This window comes from Salmo trutta, chromosome 26, assembly GCF_901001165.1.
Source record: "Salmo trutta chromosome 26, fSalTru1.1, whole genome shotgun sequence".
In the NCBI taxonomy this organism is placed as follows: Eukaryota; Metazoa; Chordata; class Actinopteri; order Salmoniformes; family Salmonidae; genus Salmo; species Salmo trutta.
In genome coordinates, this window is record NC_042982.1 from 20,350,791 (window position 1) to 20,368,979 (window position 18,189).

Genomic DNA, 18,189 nt, shown 5'->3' on the forward strand with positions numbered 1-18,189 from the left:
ACAAATCAAAATACATGTTAGATTCTTCAAAGTAGCCACCCTTTGCCTTGATGACAGCTTTGCACCCTCTTGACATTCTCTCAACCAGCTTCACCTGGAATGCTTTTCCAACAGTCTTGAAGGAGTTCCACATTTGCTCAACACTTGTTGGCTGCTTTCCTTCACTCTGCGGTCCAACTCATCCCAAACCATCACAATTGGGTTGAGGTCGGGTGATGGTGGTGGCCAGGTCATCTGAATCAACCCGGACAGGAAGATCACATCAGTGACTCAACCCACTCAAGTGACGCACCCCTGATGCAGCACTCCATCACTCTCCTTCTTGGTCAAATAGCCCTTACACTTCCTGAAGGTGTGTTGGGTCATTGTCCTGTTGAAAACAAATGAAAGTCACCACTAAGCGCAAACCAGTTGGGATGGTGTATCGCTGCAGAATGCTGTGGTAGCCATGGTGGTTAAGTGTGCCTTGAATTCTAAATAAATCCCTGACCGTGTCACCAGAAAAGCACCCCAACACCATCACACCTCCTCCTCCATGCTTCACGGTGGGAACCACTGCGTCTCACAAAGACATGGCGGTTGGAACCAAAAATCTAAAATTTGGACTCATCAGACCAAAGGACAGATTTCCACCGGTCTAATGTACATTGCTGGTGTTTTTTAGCCCAAGCAAGTCTCTTCTTCTTATTGGTGTCCTTTAGTAGTGGTTTCATTGCAGCAATTCAACCATGAAGGTCTGATTCACACAGTCTCCTCTGAACAGTTGATGTTGGGATGTGTCTGTTACTGTACATGTACGCTTTGAAACATTTATTTGGGCTGCAATCTGAGCCTGGCAACTCTAATGAAGTTATCCTCTGCAGCAGAGGTAACTGTGTCTTCCTTTCCTGTGGCGGTCCTCATGAGAGCCAGTTTCATCATCGCGCTTGATGGTTTTTGCGACTGCACTTGAAGAAACTTTTAATGCTCTTGATATTTTCCGCATTGACTGACCTTCATGTCTTAAAGTAATTATGGACTGTCGTTTCTCTTTGCTTATTTGAGCTGTTCTTGCCATAATATGGACTTGGTCTTTTTCCAGATAGGGCTGTCTTCTGTATACCAACTGATTGGCTCAAACACATTAGGGAGAAAATACATTCCACAAATTTACTTTTAACAAGGCACACTTGTTAATTGAAATGCGTTCCAGGTGACTACCTCATGAAGCTGGTTGAGAGAATGCCAAGAGTGTGCAAAGATGTCATCAAAGAAAAGGGTGGCTACTTTGAAGAATATAAAATATGCACTTTTATGGTTACTACATGATTCCATGTGTGTTATTTCATAGTTTTGATGTCTTCACTATTATTCTATGTAGAAAATAGTAAAAATAAAGAAATATCCTTGAATGAGTAGGCTTGTCCAAGCTTTTGACTGGTACTGTATGTGTATATTACACTCTTCAAATGAAGTGTATGTATGTCCTTTGTCAGAAAGGGTTTGATCATGCAAACAGACAGCAGCAAGTCTTACTGGGCTCTGGCTCTGGGGCCTCTGTGCCAATAGGTGTGGGATCTGCCAAAAGACAACAGGTTCCAGTTTCATCCATTGCAGTTGAAAAAGACACAGGGTAGGGGAAACTAGCGTAGGGCAGTAGACATTATGGGGATCCTTGGCACTGCCATGGCAGGAGGGAAGGGGATAAGCTCCAGCTCCAGGTGCTGAATAGCTATTGGACCATACAACAATGCTAAAGGGGACAGCACTAGCAAAACAGATATTAAGCTGTCTCTTGTTTGAGGGTTTGGGGAGAAGAGAGGGGGGCAAAGAGGTTTGGGGTTTGGGAGGAGATAGGGCAGGGGACTGGCTTGCGCGATACTGCCATTGCTATTTGATACACCTGCAGTGGAGCGCAGTTAGCCAGACAGCAGTGGTAGTGGTAGAAGATGTGGGAGTTAGCTTGGATGCTAAGCCTTTGTCTGTAGGCCATTGAAGTCCTGATGAGGCCTGCTGGAAAAGTCTGATGGGGCTTTGTCGGATTATAAACAGGTTATATACATACAGCTCATGAAACAAAAAGGAAAACTATATATACTATATATAATCAGTCTCTATCATAGAATAAAAAATCAATGTCTATGGCATTCTATGTTACAGTAACTACCCCTTTTTTAACAGCTCTGTAAAATACAGTGCATATTTCAAATACAGTAACTCAGGGGTTCTCAAAATGGGGTCTGAGGTACTGTAGGGGGTCCGTGACCAGATTATATATTTTTTTAATGAATAGTACTAACAACAATAGATTAAACTAATTTTGGCCAAGGGATCCGTGGAATAAGTTAGAGGGTGTAATACAATACAATGTAATATTGTTAATCTACAATTTATGTTCTTAATCCTGGGCAACATGGGCCTGGGAGGCTCACAGGGATATTTGTATCCACAGTGTTCCACCAATTACCAAGTTTTGAACATTATACTTCTTGTATTCCCTCAAAATGTTTTTAAAACATAAATGCACTGTAATTTAAGCTTTTAAACTGCAAAGTTTTCTCTCTGCCCCATGACAAAATGTGTAGAATTGCAGGAAAATGTTCCTTCCCAGGTTCCGAGACTTGGTTCGTACGGCCATGCACTGCCAACGTCATAGTTTACTACACTCCTTGTATGCTATTCGTAACTCACTCGAGCTGTGTTCGGATTATGAGGGGGTCTCTGATTAATTTTCTATCACATAAGGGCTCCCCGGACCCCAAAAAGTTTGAGAACCCCTGTAGTAACTAACTCTTACTCTATAGCTTTTGATATACAGAATTTGTACTGATCAATGAGAAAACAGGTTATTTAAATCCATAGTCTTGTTGAGTGCAAAACTTGTGGTTCTACCTGGGATGGGAGTTCCACTGGGTTCTAGAGATGAATCCTCTGCTGTAAAGGTGTCATAGTGTCACATTAGGAGCTTTGTGGATTTTCTTTAAACCCTTCATTTTGGACCTACTTGCGTAGTACTAGCAATTATCCTGAAGGACCTATCTAGGCCAGGTAAAATAAACCAAGCAAGAATCAAAGGTGAAACTAGTATCTATTTACCTGGTTTGCCTGCGATAGGTATCCCTGTGCCCACTGGGACGTCAGTGCGCTCAATGGCAGTTCCTCCAACACCACCACCCACGCCCACACCTGGTCTTGGAGTCGCTATAGGTGCTGGCACACCTTCTCCACCGATGCCCGCCCCACTTGGCATACCTGCGGGCAGGTAAGAACATAGTTCAAGGTAGAGTATAATCTGTTGAGCCATAGTGAAAATCTTGATCCAGCTAACAAGAGAGAATAGGTACTGTACAGAGACTGCACAGAACAGTCTGCATTACATAGACTAAAAGTTATGATACAACGAGAGAGGCTCTTACCATATTTAGCAGCTTTGGCTGCGGGATCATATCCTGCAATCACAAGCATCACATAATTCATATTCTTATTGCATGCAACTGAGCCGTGTGGCTCAGTTGGTAGAGCATGGTGTTTGCAACGCCAGGGTTCTGGGTTTGATTCCCACGGGGGACCAGTACGGGAAAAAATGTATGAAATCTATGCATTCACTACTGTAAGTCGCTCTGAATAAGAGCGTCTGCTAAATGACTAAAATGTAAAAAATGTAATGTTGCATCACCTTGATATCGCATAGAAAGACAGACTAGACCATGATACTGTTTGAGCTCTTTCTGATGTCTTTACCATTCATACACATCCTCTGACGTACCTCCAGCTCCTACTTGTCCAGGTACTCCTCCCTGTCCTCTTCCTCCAAGTCCTCCTGCTCCTAGGCCTGTTCCTACACCTCCTGGGACTCCTGTGTAGAGGTTCACAAGGAAAATATATGATTTCAAAACCAACATGAATGAGCATGAATTCAACCAATATACCAACTCTGATGAGTGATCTTACCATATTTAGCTGCTTTGGCTGCAGCGGGATAATATCCTCCAGCCCCAGGTACACCCCCTGCTCCTCCTCCTGGTAATCCTCCTGCTCCTCCAGCTCCTATGCCTGCTCCTGCACCTCCGGGGACTCCTGTGGTAGAGGACCACAAGAAAACAATTTGATTTTGAATGGACTGTCCAACTTCAGAACTGCCAAAGATACAGTAGGTTTGTTACACCACAATTTAAAAAGCCAAAGATGGACGTAAATTCAACCAATGTACCAACACTGAATAAGATTGATTGTTTTGAGGGATTTTACCATATTTAGCCGCTTTGGCCAATGCAGGGTTATATCCTCCAGCCCCTGGTACTCCTCCAAGTCCTCCAGCTCCAAGGCCTGCTCCTGCACCTCCTGGTACTCCTGTAGTGGAGCGTCACAATAAAATGATACTTAGTTAAAAGTGGACAGAAGTTTCAGTATGACTTGAACCAATGTACTAACTCCGATGTTGTTGTTTTGGATGTTTTTCATTACCATATTTAGCAGCTTTGGACGCAGCAGGATTATATCCTGATATGCAAAAAGTTTATAAATTAAAAGACATCATCCCTGATTTATGAACTCACTAAAACAATTGGGGAAGCTTACTAAAAAGCAAGCTCAATGGAGAATGTCCATTGAAAATGTTTCTTATTCCAGGATTAGGCTTAACCTGTGTCCAGGAAACAGCCGTTTACAGAGATCAACATAATGTGTAGTATATACAGTTGAAGTCGGAAGTTTACAAACACCTTAGCCAAATACATTTAAACTCAGTTTTTCACAATTTCTGACATTTAATCCTTGTAAAAATTCCCTGTCTTAGGTCAGTTAGGGTCACCACTTTATTTTAAGAATTTGAAATGTCAGAATAATAGTAGAGAGAATGATTTATTTCAGCTTTTATTTCTTTCATCATATTCCCAGTGGGTCAGAAGTGTACATACACTCAATTAGTAATTGGTAGCATTGCCTTTAAATTGTTAAACTTGGGTCAAACATTTCAGGTAGCCTTCCACAAGCTTCCCACAATAAGTTGGGTGAATTTTGGCCCAGGTTTGTAGGCCTCCTTGATCGCACACGCTTTTTCAGTTCTGCCCACACATTTTCTATAGGATTGAGGTCAGGGCTTTGTGATGGCCACTCCAATTCCTTGACTTTGTTGTCCTTAATCCATTTTGCCACAACATTGGAAGTATGCTTGGGGTCATTGTCCATTTGGAAGACCCATTTGCTACCAAGCTTTAACTTCCTGACTGATGTCTTGAGATGTTGCTTCAATACATCCACATAATTTTCCCTCCTCATGACGCCATCTATTTTGTGAAGTGCACCAATCCCTCCTGCAGCAAAGCACCCCCACAACATGATGCTGCCACCCCCATGCTTCACAGTTGGGATGGTGTTCTTCGGCTTGCAAGCCTCCCCCTTTTCCCTCCAAACATAACCATGGTCATTATGGCCAAACAGTTATATTTTTGTTTCATCAGACCAGAGGACATTTCTCTAAAAAGTATGATCTTTGTCCTCATGTGCAGTTGCAAACTGTAGTCTGGCTTTTTTATGTCGGTTTTGGAGCAGTGGCTTCTTCCTTGCTGAGCGGCCTTTCAGGTTATGTCGATATAGGACTCGTTTTACTGTGGATATAGATACTTTTGTACCTGTTTCCTCCAGCATCTTCACAAGGTCCTTTACTATTGTTCTGGGACTGATTTGCACTTTTCGCACCAAAGTACGTTCATCTCTAGAAGACAGAACGCGTCTCCTTCCTGAGCGGTATGACGGCTGTGTGGTCCCATGGTGTTTATACTTGCGTTGTCACGGCTTCCGTTGGGAATGGATGACCAAAATGCAAGGGGGATGTGGATACTCATCTTTTTAATATTTTAGAGCAAAGTATACACAGAAAACAATAAACACGAACGACTCCAGACAGGCTAACAGGCTACTTACAAAATCATAGCAGTGTTAACACAACCACCCACAAACCCAAGTGACAAACATACTCCTAAATATATGACTCCCAATCAGGAACAACGATAACCAGCTGTCCCTGATCGGGAGCCACACAGACCAACATAGAAACACAACACCCAGAACAAATATACACAGACATCTTCTGCCACGTCCTGACCAAAATACCACACAATTACACCCTATGCTGGTCAGGACGTGACATGCGTACTATTGTTTGTACAGATGAATGGGGTACTTTCATGGCATTTGGAAATTGCTCCCAAGGATGAACAAGACTTGTGAGGTCTACAATTTTTGCACTGTATATAGACATTCTATTGTATCATTGACTGTATGTTTGTTTATTCCATGTGTAACTCTGTGTTGTTGTATGTGTCGAACTGCTTTGCTTTATCTTGGCCAGGTCGCAGTTGTGAATGAGAACTTGTTCTCAACTAGCCTACCTGGTTCAATAAAGGTGAAATAAAGATTTAAACTTCCGACTTCAACTGTATCAGTCAAAGGTTTGGACACACCTACTCATTCAAGGGTTTTATTGTAGAAAAGTAGTGAAGACATCAAAATTAGGAAATAACACATGGAATCATGTAGTAATCAAAAAAGTGCATATTTTATATTTTACATTCTTCAAAGTAGCCACCCTTTGCCTTGATGACAGCTTTGGACACTCTTGGCATTCTCTCAACCAGCTTCATGAGGTAGTCACCTGGAATGCATTTCAATTAACATGTGTGCTTTGTTAAAAGTTAATTTGTGGAATTTCTTTCCTTCTTAATGTGTTTGAGCCAATCAGTTGTGTTGTGACAAGGTAGCGTTGGTATACAGAAGATAGCCTTATTTGGTCAAATACCAAGTCCATATTATGGCAAGAACAGCTCAAATAAGCAAAGAGAAACGACAGTCTATCATTACTTTAAGACATGAAGGTCAGTCAATTCAGAAAATTTCAAGAACTTTTAAAGTTTCTTCAAGTGCAGTCGCAAAAACCATCAAGCGCACGGATTAAACTGGTCTCATGAGGTCCACCTCAGGAAAAGAAGACCCAGAGTTACCTATGCTGCAAAGGATAAGTTCATTAGAGTTGAAATTGGCAATTAACTGCACCTCAGATTGCAGCCCAAATAAATTCTTCACAGAGTTCAAGTAATAGACTAATCTTAACGTCAACTGTTCAGAGGAGCCTGTGTCAATCAGGCCTTCATAGTGAAATTGCTGCAAAGAAACCACTACTAAAGGACACCTATAAGAAGAAGAGATTTGCTTGGGCCAAGAAACACAATCAATGGACATTAGACCGGTGGAAATCTGTCCTTTGGTCTGATGAGTCCAAATTTGACAATTTTGGTTCCAACCGCTGTGTCTTTGTGAGACGCAGAGTAGGTGAATGGATGATCTCCGCATGTGTGGTTCCCACCGTGAAGCATGGAGGAGGAGGTTTGATGGTGTGGGGTTGCTTTGCTGGTGACACTGTCTGTGATTTATTTAGAATTCAAGGCATACTAAACCTGCAGGGCTACCACAGCATTCTGCAGCGATACCCGATCCCACTTGGTTTGTGCATAGTGGGACTATCATTTGTTTTTCAACTGGACAATGACCCAAAACACACCTCCAGGCTGTGTAAGGGCTATTTGACCAAGAAGGAGAGTGATGGAGTGCTGCATCAGGGGTGCGTCACTTGAGTGTGTTGAGTCACTGATGTGATCTTCCTGTCCGGGTTGACGGCCCGCTTGGGTTCATGCCGTGGGGGAGATCTTCGTGGGCTATTTTCGGCCTTGTCTCAGGGTAGTAAGTTGGTGGTTGAAGGTATCCCTCTAGTGGTGTGGGGGCTGTGCTTTGGCAAAGTTGGTTGGGTTATATCCTGCCTGTTTGGCCCTGTCCGGGGGTATCGTCGGACAGGGCCACAGTGTCTCCCGACCCCTCCTGTCTCAGCCTCCAGTATTTATGCTGTAGTAGTTTATGTCTCGGGGGGCTAGGGTCAGTTTGTTATATCTGGAGTATTTCTCCTGTCTTATCCGGTGTCCTGTGTGAATTTAAGTATGCTCCCTCTAATTCTCTCTCTCTCTTTCTCTCTCGGAGGACCTAAGCCCTAGGACCATGCCTCAGGACTACCTGGCCAGATGACTCCTTGCTGTCTCCAGTCCCAACTGTTCTGCCTGCGGCTATGGAACCCTGACCTCTTCACCGGACATGCTACCTTGTCCCGGACCTGCTGCATTGGACTCTCTCTTTACTGCACCTGTTGTCTCTAACTGAATGATCGGTTATGAAAAGCCAACTGACATTTTCTCCTGAGATGCTGACCTGTTGCACCCTCTACAACCACTGTGATTATTATTATCTGACCCTGCTGGTCATCTATGAACATATTAACATCTTGGCCATGTACTGTTATAATCTCCACCCTTCACAGCCAGAAGAGAAATGGCCACCCCTCAGAGCCCGGTTCCTCTCTAGGTTTCTTCCTCTGTTCCGGCCTTTCTAGGGAGTTTTTTCTTAGCCACCGTGTTTCTATATCTGCATTGCTTTCTGTTTGGGGTTTTAGGCTGGGTTTCTGTACAGCACTTTGTGATATCGGCTTAAGGGCTTTATAAGTACATTTGATTTAATTTGACCTGGCCTCCACAATCACCCAACCTCAACCCAATTGAGATGGTTTGGGATGAGTTGGACTGCAGAGTGAAGGAACAGCAGCCAACAAGTGCTCAGTATATGTGGGAACTCCTTCAAGACTGTTGGAAAAGCAGTCCTGTTGACTACCTGATGAAGCTGGTTGAGAGAATGCTAAGAGTGTGGAAAGCTGTCATCAAGGCAAAGGGTGGCTACTTTGAGGAATCTAAAAATAAAATGATTTAACACTTTTATGGTTACTACATGATTCCATATGTGTTATTTCATAGTTTTGATGTCTTTACTATTTTTCTACAATGTAGAAAATTGTAAAAATAAAGAAAAACCCTTGAATTTGTAAGTGTTTCCAAACTTTTGACTGGTACTGTATATTTTTACCCCTTTTTCTCCCCAATTTCGTGATATCCAATTGGTAGTTACAGTCTTGTCCCATCGCTGAAATTCCCGTACGGACAAGGGGAGAGGCGAAGGTTGAGAGCCATGCGTCCTCCGAAACACAACCCTGCCATGCCGCTCTCTTTCTTGACAATGCTCGCTTAACCCGGAAGCCAGACACACCAATGTGTCGGAGAAAACACTGTACACCTGGCGACCGTAGTCACGCCCGGCCAGCCACAAGGAGTTGCTAGAGTGCGATGGGACAAGGATATCCTGGCCTGCCAAAACCTCCCCTAACGCAGACGACGCTGGGCCAATTGTGCACTGCCTCATGGGTCTCCCGGTGACGGCCGGCTGTGACACAGCCTGGGATTGAACCTAGGTCTGTAGTGACGCCTCAAGCACTGTGATGTAGTACCTTAGACTGCTGCTCCACTCGGGAGGCCCAGTACAGTATATTAATACAAAGGTTAGGCAATACATTTTTCTAAATCATGGAGAGAATAATGTACCATATTTAGCAGCTTTGGCCGCAGCAGCAGCCCCTCCTGTTGGTACCCCTCCATATCCTCCATAGCCTGCAATACAAAACAAATAGCAATATTTATAAATTACCTCATAAATGGTTTGATAAGACAGACCATTGTTCCCCAATCATAACCAACAGTATTAACTCTTCCAGATGACATTAGATTTCAACTTCTGGTGCAAACCTCCATATCCTGGTCCAGCCCCAGGCCCTGGTACTCCTCCTGCTCCTCCTAGGCCTGCTCCTCCAGCTCCTAGGCCTGCTCCTCCAGCTCCTGGGACTCCACAAGAAGAACATTTTATTATTTTGAAATAATGTCTCCATTCAGAACTGCTTAAGATATAGTAGACATATTACTCTTCTTCTTACCATATTTAGCAGCTTTGGCCGCAGCAGGATTATACCCTGAAATTGAAAAATGTAATAAATTAAAAACATCACTCCTGCTCCCCAAGTCTCATAATACAGTAGTATTACTAACACTGGTTTATGCTTATGTTTATCAGTTGATGATATTATATAAAATTGGCGTCATTGGAAACGTACCTCCAGCTCCTGCCCCTCCATACCCCCCATAGCCTGTCAATCAAAGCACGGAACATCATCAACCTAGTAGCACTATAAGGCAATGTACCCCACTTTACCTTAAAACCAACCCTCTGCTCAACCCAACTATCTAACTCCACTGCTTAAACCTATATAAAACCAACTCTACCCCTATGCAAAGTTTGCAAACTACATATAGATGTGCTGTACATAAGAACAAATACATATTGTATGTGTGAACACTGCCCTTACTTACACCCCTCCCCCAGACCCTTCAATCCCACATGGGCATCCCCTTTGGTGTACGTACCCCCAGGCCTGGGATATCCTCCAGCAGGCACGCCACCATATCCACCCCCTGGCCCACCAGCAGCCCCCTGACCTATAACACAGGAGAGGGCGAGTCATGAGTTGACACATGGTAATGTACAGAAATTTGATAATGTACCAAAATGTACAGAAATTTCACCATGAATTCAACCAATGTACATTTTTCTTACCATATTTAGCAGCTTTGGCTGCAGCGGGATAATATCCTCCAGCCCCAGGTACACCCCCTGCTCCTCCTCCTGGTACACCCCCTGCTCCTCCTCCAGGTACTCCTCTCTGTACTCCTCCAAGTCCTCCTGCTCCTAAGCCTGTTCCTAGGCCTCCTGGAACTCCTGTGTGGTCACATGGTTTATATGATTTCAAAACCAGAAATGTCAGCATGAATTCAACCAATGTACCAACTCCGATGTTGCTGTTTTGAGTGATCTTACCATATTTAGCAGCTTTGGCTGCAGCGGGATAATATCCTCCAGCCCCAGGTACACCCCCTGCTCCTCCTCCTGGTAATCCTCCTGCTCCTCCTCCTGGTACACCCCCTGCTCCTCCTCCTGGTACTCCCCCTGCTCCCCCAGCTCCTAGGCCTGCTCCTGCACCTCCGGGAACTCCTATGGTGGAGGGTCAGAAAGCAATAATGGACAAAATGTTTACCATAAATTCAACCAATGCACCAAAGTTTATGTTGCCGTTCAGAGTGATGTTTCTTACCATATTTAGCAGCTTTGGCCGCAGCAGGGTTATATCCTGGTGAATACACTTGAGTTAATAAATAAAAGATATCAGAATTGATTTTAATAGTTATAGCCCATTAACTACGGTGAGGTACCTCCAGCCCCAGCCCCTCCTGCTCCTCCATATCCTCCTCCAAGTCCTCCTGCTCCTAGGCCTGCTCCTGCACCTCCGGGGACACCTATGGTAGAAAACGTTAGGATTTTGCCATTAAGTCATGGCTAACTTAACAATTGAAAAGATACAGTAGACTTGTCACATTTCTTTTGACCATATTTATCAGCTTTGGCAGCAGCAGGATTATATCCTACAATGAAATAAATGAATTAATTAGATTCAAAACGTGATTTTCAAAGTCACACTTTCCAAGCCACATAATGCGGTAGCATACAAAACAGTGTGAAAGCATTGGAGAAGTCAAGCATCATGACTTACCTCCAGCCCCAGCTCCTCCTGCTGGTACCCCTCCTGTTCCTCCAAGACCTCCAGCTCCTAGGCCTGCCCCTATACCTCCTGGGACCCCTATGGTCGAGGAAAAAAGAAAAACAATTGGATTTCAAATTCAACCATTGTATAAACATTGAACGAGACTGGCCTGATATCAAGTGATTTTTCTAACCATATTTAGCAGCTTTGGCGGCGGCGGCGGCAGGGTTGAATCCTAAAATAGAAAATAATTCAATTAATTTACAGCATCCCTCCTGACAACTGCATTTCTAGCCCCATAAAGTAGCAGTAGACAGCACAGTGACTGGAGGGTAGAAATTACTGTACATCTTTATGATTCAAATGAACATTTGTCTTACCATGAATTTCAGTCTCCTCAAGCAGTAGTTAATGCTATGAATGAATTAATGAAATTGCTACAAGCGTGAGATACTATAGTGCAATACTTAGATAAGCTACCTCCAGACCCTGGAAAAGCTCCTGCTCCCCCAAATCCAGCACCCCCTGGAACACCTACAGGGAGGGTGACATCCATACAGTATATTATATGATCATTTCCATTATTAAAATAAGGCCAATGTGAGTTGGAGCTGACTAAGCCAATGAACGAAGCACTTCAGTGAGTGATGGTGTCTTAACAGCATTGTAAAGGCTGTGGCCTGGGCAGCTTTGGGATGTTTTGGTTAGTTATCCTCACCATAATAGGGAGGCCTGGCTCCTTGTCCATAGCCTGTTCAGAGATGATGACAATTGTGATGGTGTTAAAGATATCTGCTACATTGATTTTAAAGCTGCAGTGCCAATCCAGGTTAGTGCACCTGATAGAAGTCAAGACAATACAGTATTATAATGCATGTACAAGGATTGCACTGGTTACCAACTCTCAGATTGGGGTATGCTTGAGCAAGGCGCATCACCTTCATAACAGCTTCATGCAGAGCCCAGTGGCTGGCATAATATACAGTGGGGTACATCATTATTGGCACCCTTGATAAAGATGAGCAAAAAATACTATTAAATAAATAATACAAATACTCAGCTATAATGTATGCTCCAAAAAATGGTGGGGATTATACAATTTTATATTAATACAATTTACAATTGCTCAGAGAATTAGATTTTGTTTAACAAGTAATCAAATAAAATAAAAAGATTATTGGCACATCTGTTTTCAATACTCTAGCACAGAGTTTTATAACGACACAGAGTTTTATGAGATTGGAGAACATGTTGAGAGGGATCTTAGACCTTTCCTCCATACGGAATCTTTCCAGATCCGTAATATCCTTTGTCTGCGCTAATAGACTGTGCTCTTCAATTTAAACCACAGGTCTTCAATGGGGTCCGAATGCTGAGACAGATGGCCATTGCAAAATGCTGATTTTGTGGTCAATTATACATTTCCTTGTGGATTTTGATTAGTGCTTCGGATTATTGTCTAGCCAAAGATAGCAAAGATCCACCACCATATTTTACTGTAGGTATGAGGTACTTTTCTGCATATGCTTCTGTTTTCAACACTACACCCTCCACTGATGTGCATGGCCAAAGAGCTCTATTTTCATGTAATCTGACCATAGCACCGGTTCCAATCCAAGAGTCAATGCTGTTTATCAAACTCCAGGCGGAGCTATAGTCATTTGACATGAAAATAGAGCACTTTGGCAATGCACACCACTGTTGGGTTTGGCATCGAAAAACAGAAGCATATGCAGAAAAGCACCTCCCCCAATTTTTTAATGATATACTGGTCCTGTGGCTCTTGTTAAGGTCAATGGCATCATGAACTTTATCACGTACCAGGACATTTTAGCCAAAAACCTTGTTGCCTCTGCCAGGAGGCTGACTCTTGGCCGTAAGTGAATCTTCCAGCAAGACAATCATCCCAAGCAGACATAAAAATCCACATAGAAACGCTTAATTGACCACCAAATCAACATTTTGCAATGGCCATCTCAGTTTCCAAAGTTGAACCCCATTGAAAACCTATTGTTTGAATTGAAGAGGGCAGTCCATAAACGCAGATGAAGGATATCATAGATCTGGAAAGATTCTGCATGGAGGAATGGTCTAAGATCCCTCCCAATGTCCAATCTTAGAAAATATTTTTGAAAAAGGCTAAATGTCGTTATCCTCGCAAGGCGAGGGTGCTGGAGCATTGAAAACAGGGGTGCCAATACCTTTGATCACTATCTTTTTAAGATCTGTCTGAATCACCTTTAAACAAAATCTCTTTCTCTGAGCAATTCTATTAACATAAAACAATTTAATTGTTTTGAGAATGTACAGTTGAAGTCGGAAGTTTACATACACCGTAGCCAAATACATTTAAACTCAGTTGTTAACAATTTCTGACATAATGGTAGTAAAAATTCCCTGTCTTTGGTCAGTTAGGATCACCACTTTATTTTAAGAATGTGAAATGTCAGAATAATAGTAGAGAGAATGATTTATTTCAGCTTTTATTTCTTTCATCACATTCCCAGTGGGTCAGAAGTTTACACTCACTCAATTAGTATTTGGTAGCATTGCCTTTAAATTGTTTAACTTTGGTCAAACGTTTCGGGTAGCCTTCCACAAGATTCCCACAATAAGTTGGGTGAATTTTGGCCCATTTCTCCTTACAGAGCTGGTGTAACTGAGTCAGGTGTGTAGGCCTCCTTGCTCGCACACGCTTTTTCAGTTCTGCCCACACATTTTCTATAGGATTGAGGTAAGGGCTTTGTGATGGCCACTCCTGCAACATGATGCTGCCACCCCTGTGCTTCACGGTTGGGAGGGTGTTCTTCGGCTTGCAAGCCTCCCCCATTTTCCTCCAAACATAACGATGGTCATTATGGCCAAACAGTTCTATTTTTGTTTCATCAGACCAGAGGACATTTCTCCAAAAAGTACAATCTTTGTTCCCATGTGTGCAGTTGCAAACCGTAGTCTGGCTTTTTTATGACGGTTTTGGAGCAGTGGCTTCTTCCTTGTTGAGCGGCCTTTCAGGTTATGTCGATATAGGACTCGTTTTACTGTGGATATAGATACTTTTGCACCTGTTTCCTCCAGCATTTTCACAAGGTCCTTTGCTGATGTTCTGGGATTGATTTGCACTTTCCGCACCAAAGTACGTTAATCTCTAGGAGACAGAACACGTCTCCTTCCTGAGCGGTATGATGGCTGCGTGGTCCCATGTTGTTTATACTTGTGTGCTATTGTTTGTACAGATGAACGTGGTACCTTCAGGTGTTTGGAAATTGCTCCCAAGGATGAATCAGACTTGTGGAGGTCTACAATTTTTTTTCTGACATCTTGGTTGATTTCTTTTGATTTTCCCATGATGTCAAGCAACGAGGCAATGAGTTTGAAGGTAGGCCTTGGAATACATCCACAGGTACACCTCCAATTGACTCAAATGATGTCAATTAGCCTATCAGAAGCTTCTAAAGTCATGACATAATTTTCTGGAATTTTCCAAGCTGTTTTAAGGCACAGTCAACTTAGTGTATGTAAACTTCTGACCCACTGGAATTGTGATACAGTGAATTATAAGTGAAATAATCTGTCTGTAAACAATTGTTGGAAAAATTACTTGTGTCATGCACAAAGTAGATGTCCTAACCGACTTGCCAAAACTTTCGTTTGTTAACAAGAAATTTGTGGAGTGGTTGAAAAACGAGTTTTAATGACTCCAACCTAAGTGTATGTAAACTTCCGACTTCAACTGTAGCTCAATATTTATATTATTTATTTCATACAGTATTTTTGCTCATCTTTATCAAGGGTGCCAAACATTTTGGGCCTGACTGTACATTAGTTAAATCTATAGGTGTTTGGTTACTATAGCCGTACCTCCAGCTCCTCCTAACCCTGCACCTGCTCCTCCTGGAACTCCTGTGGTGGAGGTTGACATGAAAACAAGGCTTAGTTAAAATTGGACAGACACTTCAACATGAGTTACAACCAATGTTGCAACTCTGATGTTGCTGTTACGAGTGACGTTTCTTACCATATTTAGCGGCTTTGGCCGCAGCAGGATTATATCCTGAAATGTAAAACATTAATACGTAAAAAGGAAATTCCGCCAAGCCATTACAGTACACATACAGTAAAGTCAAACTACATTACGTCCTGCACCCCAATGGTGCTCCTTTCTGTACCTCCAGCCCCAGGTACTCCTCCTGCTCCTCCTGCGACTGAGCCAGCACCTGGGAGCCTGCCTGCACCTCCTCCTGGGAGTCCTGTGTAGAGGGACACGAGAAAACCATTGGATTTCTGAGGCATGTCTAACTAACTTCAATTAGTTAACAGTGGAACTAAATGAGATAATAGTGGAAGTACATTTCAGCATGAATTCAATCAATGAACCAATTCTGATGTTGTTGTTTTGAGTGATTATTTACTGTATTTAGCTGCTTTGGCTGCCGCAGGATTATATCCTGAAATGCAAAACATTAATCACTTGTGATTTTATAGTCTAAAAATGATTATAGATTTGCCAAATATAACCATCTAGTTTACAATATCATATCTGAATAACGTCCTTAATATATACACACAGTAAAGAGCAACACTACTGAGATGAGAGTAGTGTTCACTGTGTAGTATACTTTTAGGCTCACCTCCAGCCCCAGGTACACCCCCTCCTCCTCCTCCTCCTGGTACTCCACCAAATCCTCCAGCTCCTAGGCCTGCACCTGCACCCCCTGGAACTCCTGTGTGGCAAGACAAGACAAGAACAGTTAGTTAAAGGGATGATCTGCAGTTCAAACAATAACAAAGCACCAACCCTAACACTTTTTTGGTAAAAGGCTGAGGGATGGGGTTGGAGAAATGTAAGCACTCTCAAATTTATAGACAGCGCTACAGACTGACCATCCATGATATCAACATAATAGTTTTAACTATGTTCTGAGGCTATGCAGTATTTGTTTGCAGTTACAAGGTTTACAAACAAAAGAGTAAAACAAGTTTATATTTGGGATTCTGATGGTACGACAGTTCAACTAAGCTAAGTTCTATTCTTCAAGAATCAATGGGTATATATCATTAATTTAAACGTCTAAAAATGGATGTAGCAACTGCTGTTTGCCCCTTTAAAGGTTAACAGAAATAAAAGATCTACAGTTGAAGTCGGAGGTTTTACATACACCTTAGCCAAATAAATTTAAACTCAGTTGTTCACAATTCCTGACATTTAATGGTAGTAAACATTCCCTGTCTTAGGTCAGTTAGGATCACCACTTCATTTTAAGAATGTGAAATGTCAGAATAATAGTAGAGAGAATGATTTATTTCAGCTTTTATTTCTTTCATCACATTCCCAGTGGGTCAGACGTTTACATACACTCAATTAGTATTTGGTAGCATTGCCTTTAACCTGTCTGGGCTAGGGGGCAGTATTTTCACAGCCGGATAAAAAACGTACCCGATTTAAACTGGTTACTACTCTTGCCCAGAAACGAGAATTTGCATATTATTAGTAGATTTGGATAGAAACACTCTAAAGCTTCTAAAACTGTTTGAATGGTGTCTGTAAATATAACAGAACTCATATGGCAGGCAAAACCCTGAGAAGATTCCAAGCAGGAAGTGCCCTGTCTGACAATTTGTGGTCCTTCTGTTGCCTCTCTATCGAAATTACAGTATCTGTGCTGTTACGTGACACTTTCTAAGGCTTCCATTGGCTCTCTAAAGCCGCCAGAAAGGGGATTGGGGTGTCTGCTGTCTTTGGGCAAAGTATAGGAGCTCTGTTTGTCAGTGGACTGCCTGGGGACAGTGCGCATTCACGAGACCTTACCATTTTTTTTCTTTCACTCTTTGAATGAATACAACGTTGCCCGGTTGGAATATTATCGCTATTTTACGAGAAAAATAGCATAAAAATGTATTTTAAACAGCGTTTGACATGCTTCTAAGTACGGTAATGGAATATTTCGATTTTTTTTGTCACGAAATGCGCTCGCGCGTTACACTTTGGATAGTGACCTGAACGCATGGACAAAACGGAGGTATTTGGATATAACTATGGATTATTTGGAACCAAAACAACATTTGTTGTTGAAGTAGAAGTCCTGGGAGTGCATTCTGATGAAGAACAGCAAAGGTAATCCAATTTTTCTAATTGTAATTCTGGGTTTAGGCTGCCCCAACGTTGGCGGGTCTGAATAGCTAGCCGTGATGGCCGAGCTATGTACTCAGAATATTGCAAAATGTGCTTTCGCTGAAAAGCTATTTTAAAATCGGACAGAGCGATTGCATAAAGGAGTTCTGTATCTATAATTCTTAAAATAATTGTTATGTATTTTGTCAACGTTTATCATGAGTAATTTAGTCAATTCACCGGAAGTATTCGGTGGGTATGCTAGTTCTGAACATCACATGCTAATGTAAAAAGCTGGTTTTTGATATAAATATGAACTTGATTGAACAAAACATGCATGTATTGTATAACATAATGTCATAGGAGTGTCATCTGATGAAGATCATCAAAGGGTAGTGCTGCATTTAGCTGTGGTTTTGGTTTTTGTGACATATATGCTTGCTTGAAAATGGCTGTGTGACTATTTTTGGCTGGGTACTCTCCTGACATAATCTAATGTTTTGCTTTCGCTGTAAAGCCTTTTTGAAATCGGACAATGTGGTTAGATTAACGAGAGTCTTATCTTTAAAATGTTGTAAAATAGGTGATT

At 42.3% G+C, this 18,189-nt stretch overlaps 1 protein-coding gene across 20 annotated transcripts in view; it reads right to left on the minus strand.

Annotated features, from left to right (window-relative positions):
• LOC115163361 (elastin) overlaps positions 1-18,189 on the minus strand; it is a 94,898-nt gene that overhangs the window by 19,879 nt on the left and 56,830 nt on the right. For 6 of the 20 annotated variants that reach the window (XM_029715176.1, XM_029715183.1, XM_029715173.1 and 3 more), the window contains 25 exons: positions 16,120-16,212; positions 15,901-15,936; positions 15,658-15,738; positions 15,507-15,542; positions 15,350-15,391; positions 12,210-12,242; positions 11,972-12,025; positions 11,685-11,726; positions 11,501-11,587; positions 11,163-11,246; positions 11,045-11,080; positions 10,771-10,944; positions 10,510-10,671; positions 10,320-10,391; positions 10,010-10,042; positions 9,833-9,868; positions 9,648-9,743; positions 9,447-9,512; positions 4,228-4,329; positions 3,931-4,056; positions 3,746-3,835; positions 3,396-3,428; positions 3,076-3,231; positions 2,872-2,913; positions 1,516-1,557 (listed from right to left, as the gene is read on the minus strand). In XM_029715176.1, coding sequence (XP_029571036.1) covers positions 1,516-1,557; positions 2,872-2,913; positions 3,076-3,231; positions 3,396-3,428; positions 3,746-3,835; positions 3,931-4,056; positions 4,228-4,329; positions 9,447-9,512; positions 9,648-9,743; positions 9,833-9,868; positions 10,010-10,042; positions 10,320-10,391; positions 10,510-10,671; positions 10,771-10,944; positions 11,045-11,080; positions 11,163-11,246; positions 11,501-11,587; positions 11,685-11,726; positions 11,972-12,025; positions 12,210-12,242; positions 15,350-15,391; positions 15,507-15,542; positions 15,658-15,738; positions 15,901-15,936; positions 16,120-16,212 — 1,854 coding nt within the window. The remainder of the gene's footprint in view (positions 1-1,515; positions 1,558-2,871; positions 2,914-3,075; positions 3,232-3,395; positions 3,429-3,745; positions 3,836-3,930; positions 4,057-4,227; positions 4,330-9,446; positions 9,513-9,647; positions 9,744-9,832; positions 9,869-10,009; positions 10,043-10,319; positions 10,392-10,509; positions 10,672-10,770; positions 10,945-11,044; positions 11,081-11,162; positions 11,247-11,500; positions 11,588-11,684; positions 11,727-11,971; positions 12,026-12,209; positions 12,243-15,349; positions 15,392-15,506; positions 15,543-15,657; positions 15,739-15,900; positions 15,937-16,119; positions 16,213-18,189) is intronic. The other 14 variants (XM_029715182.1, XM_029715178.1, XM_029715180.1 and 11 more) reach the window with 12 other exon arrangements.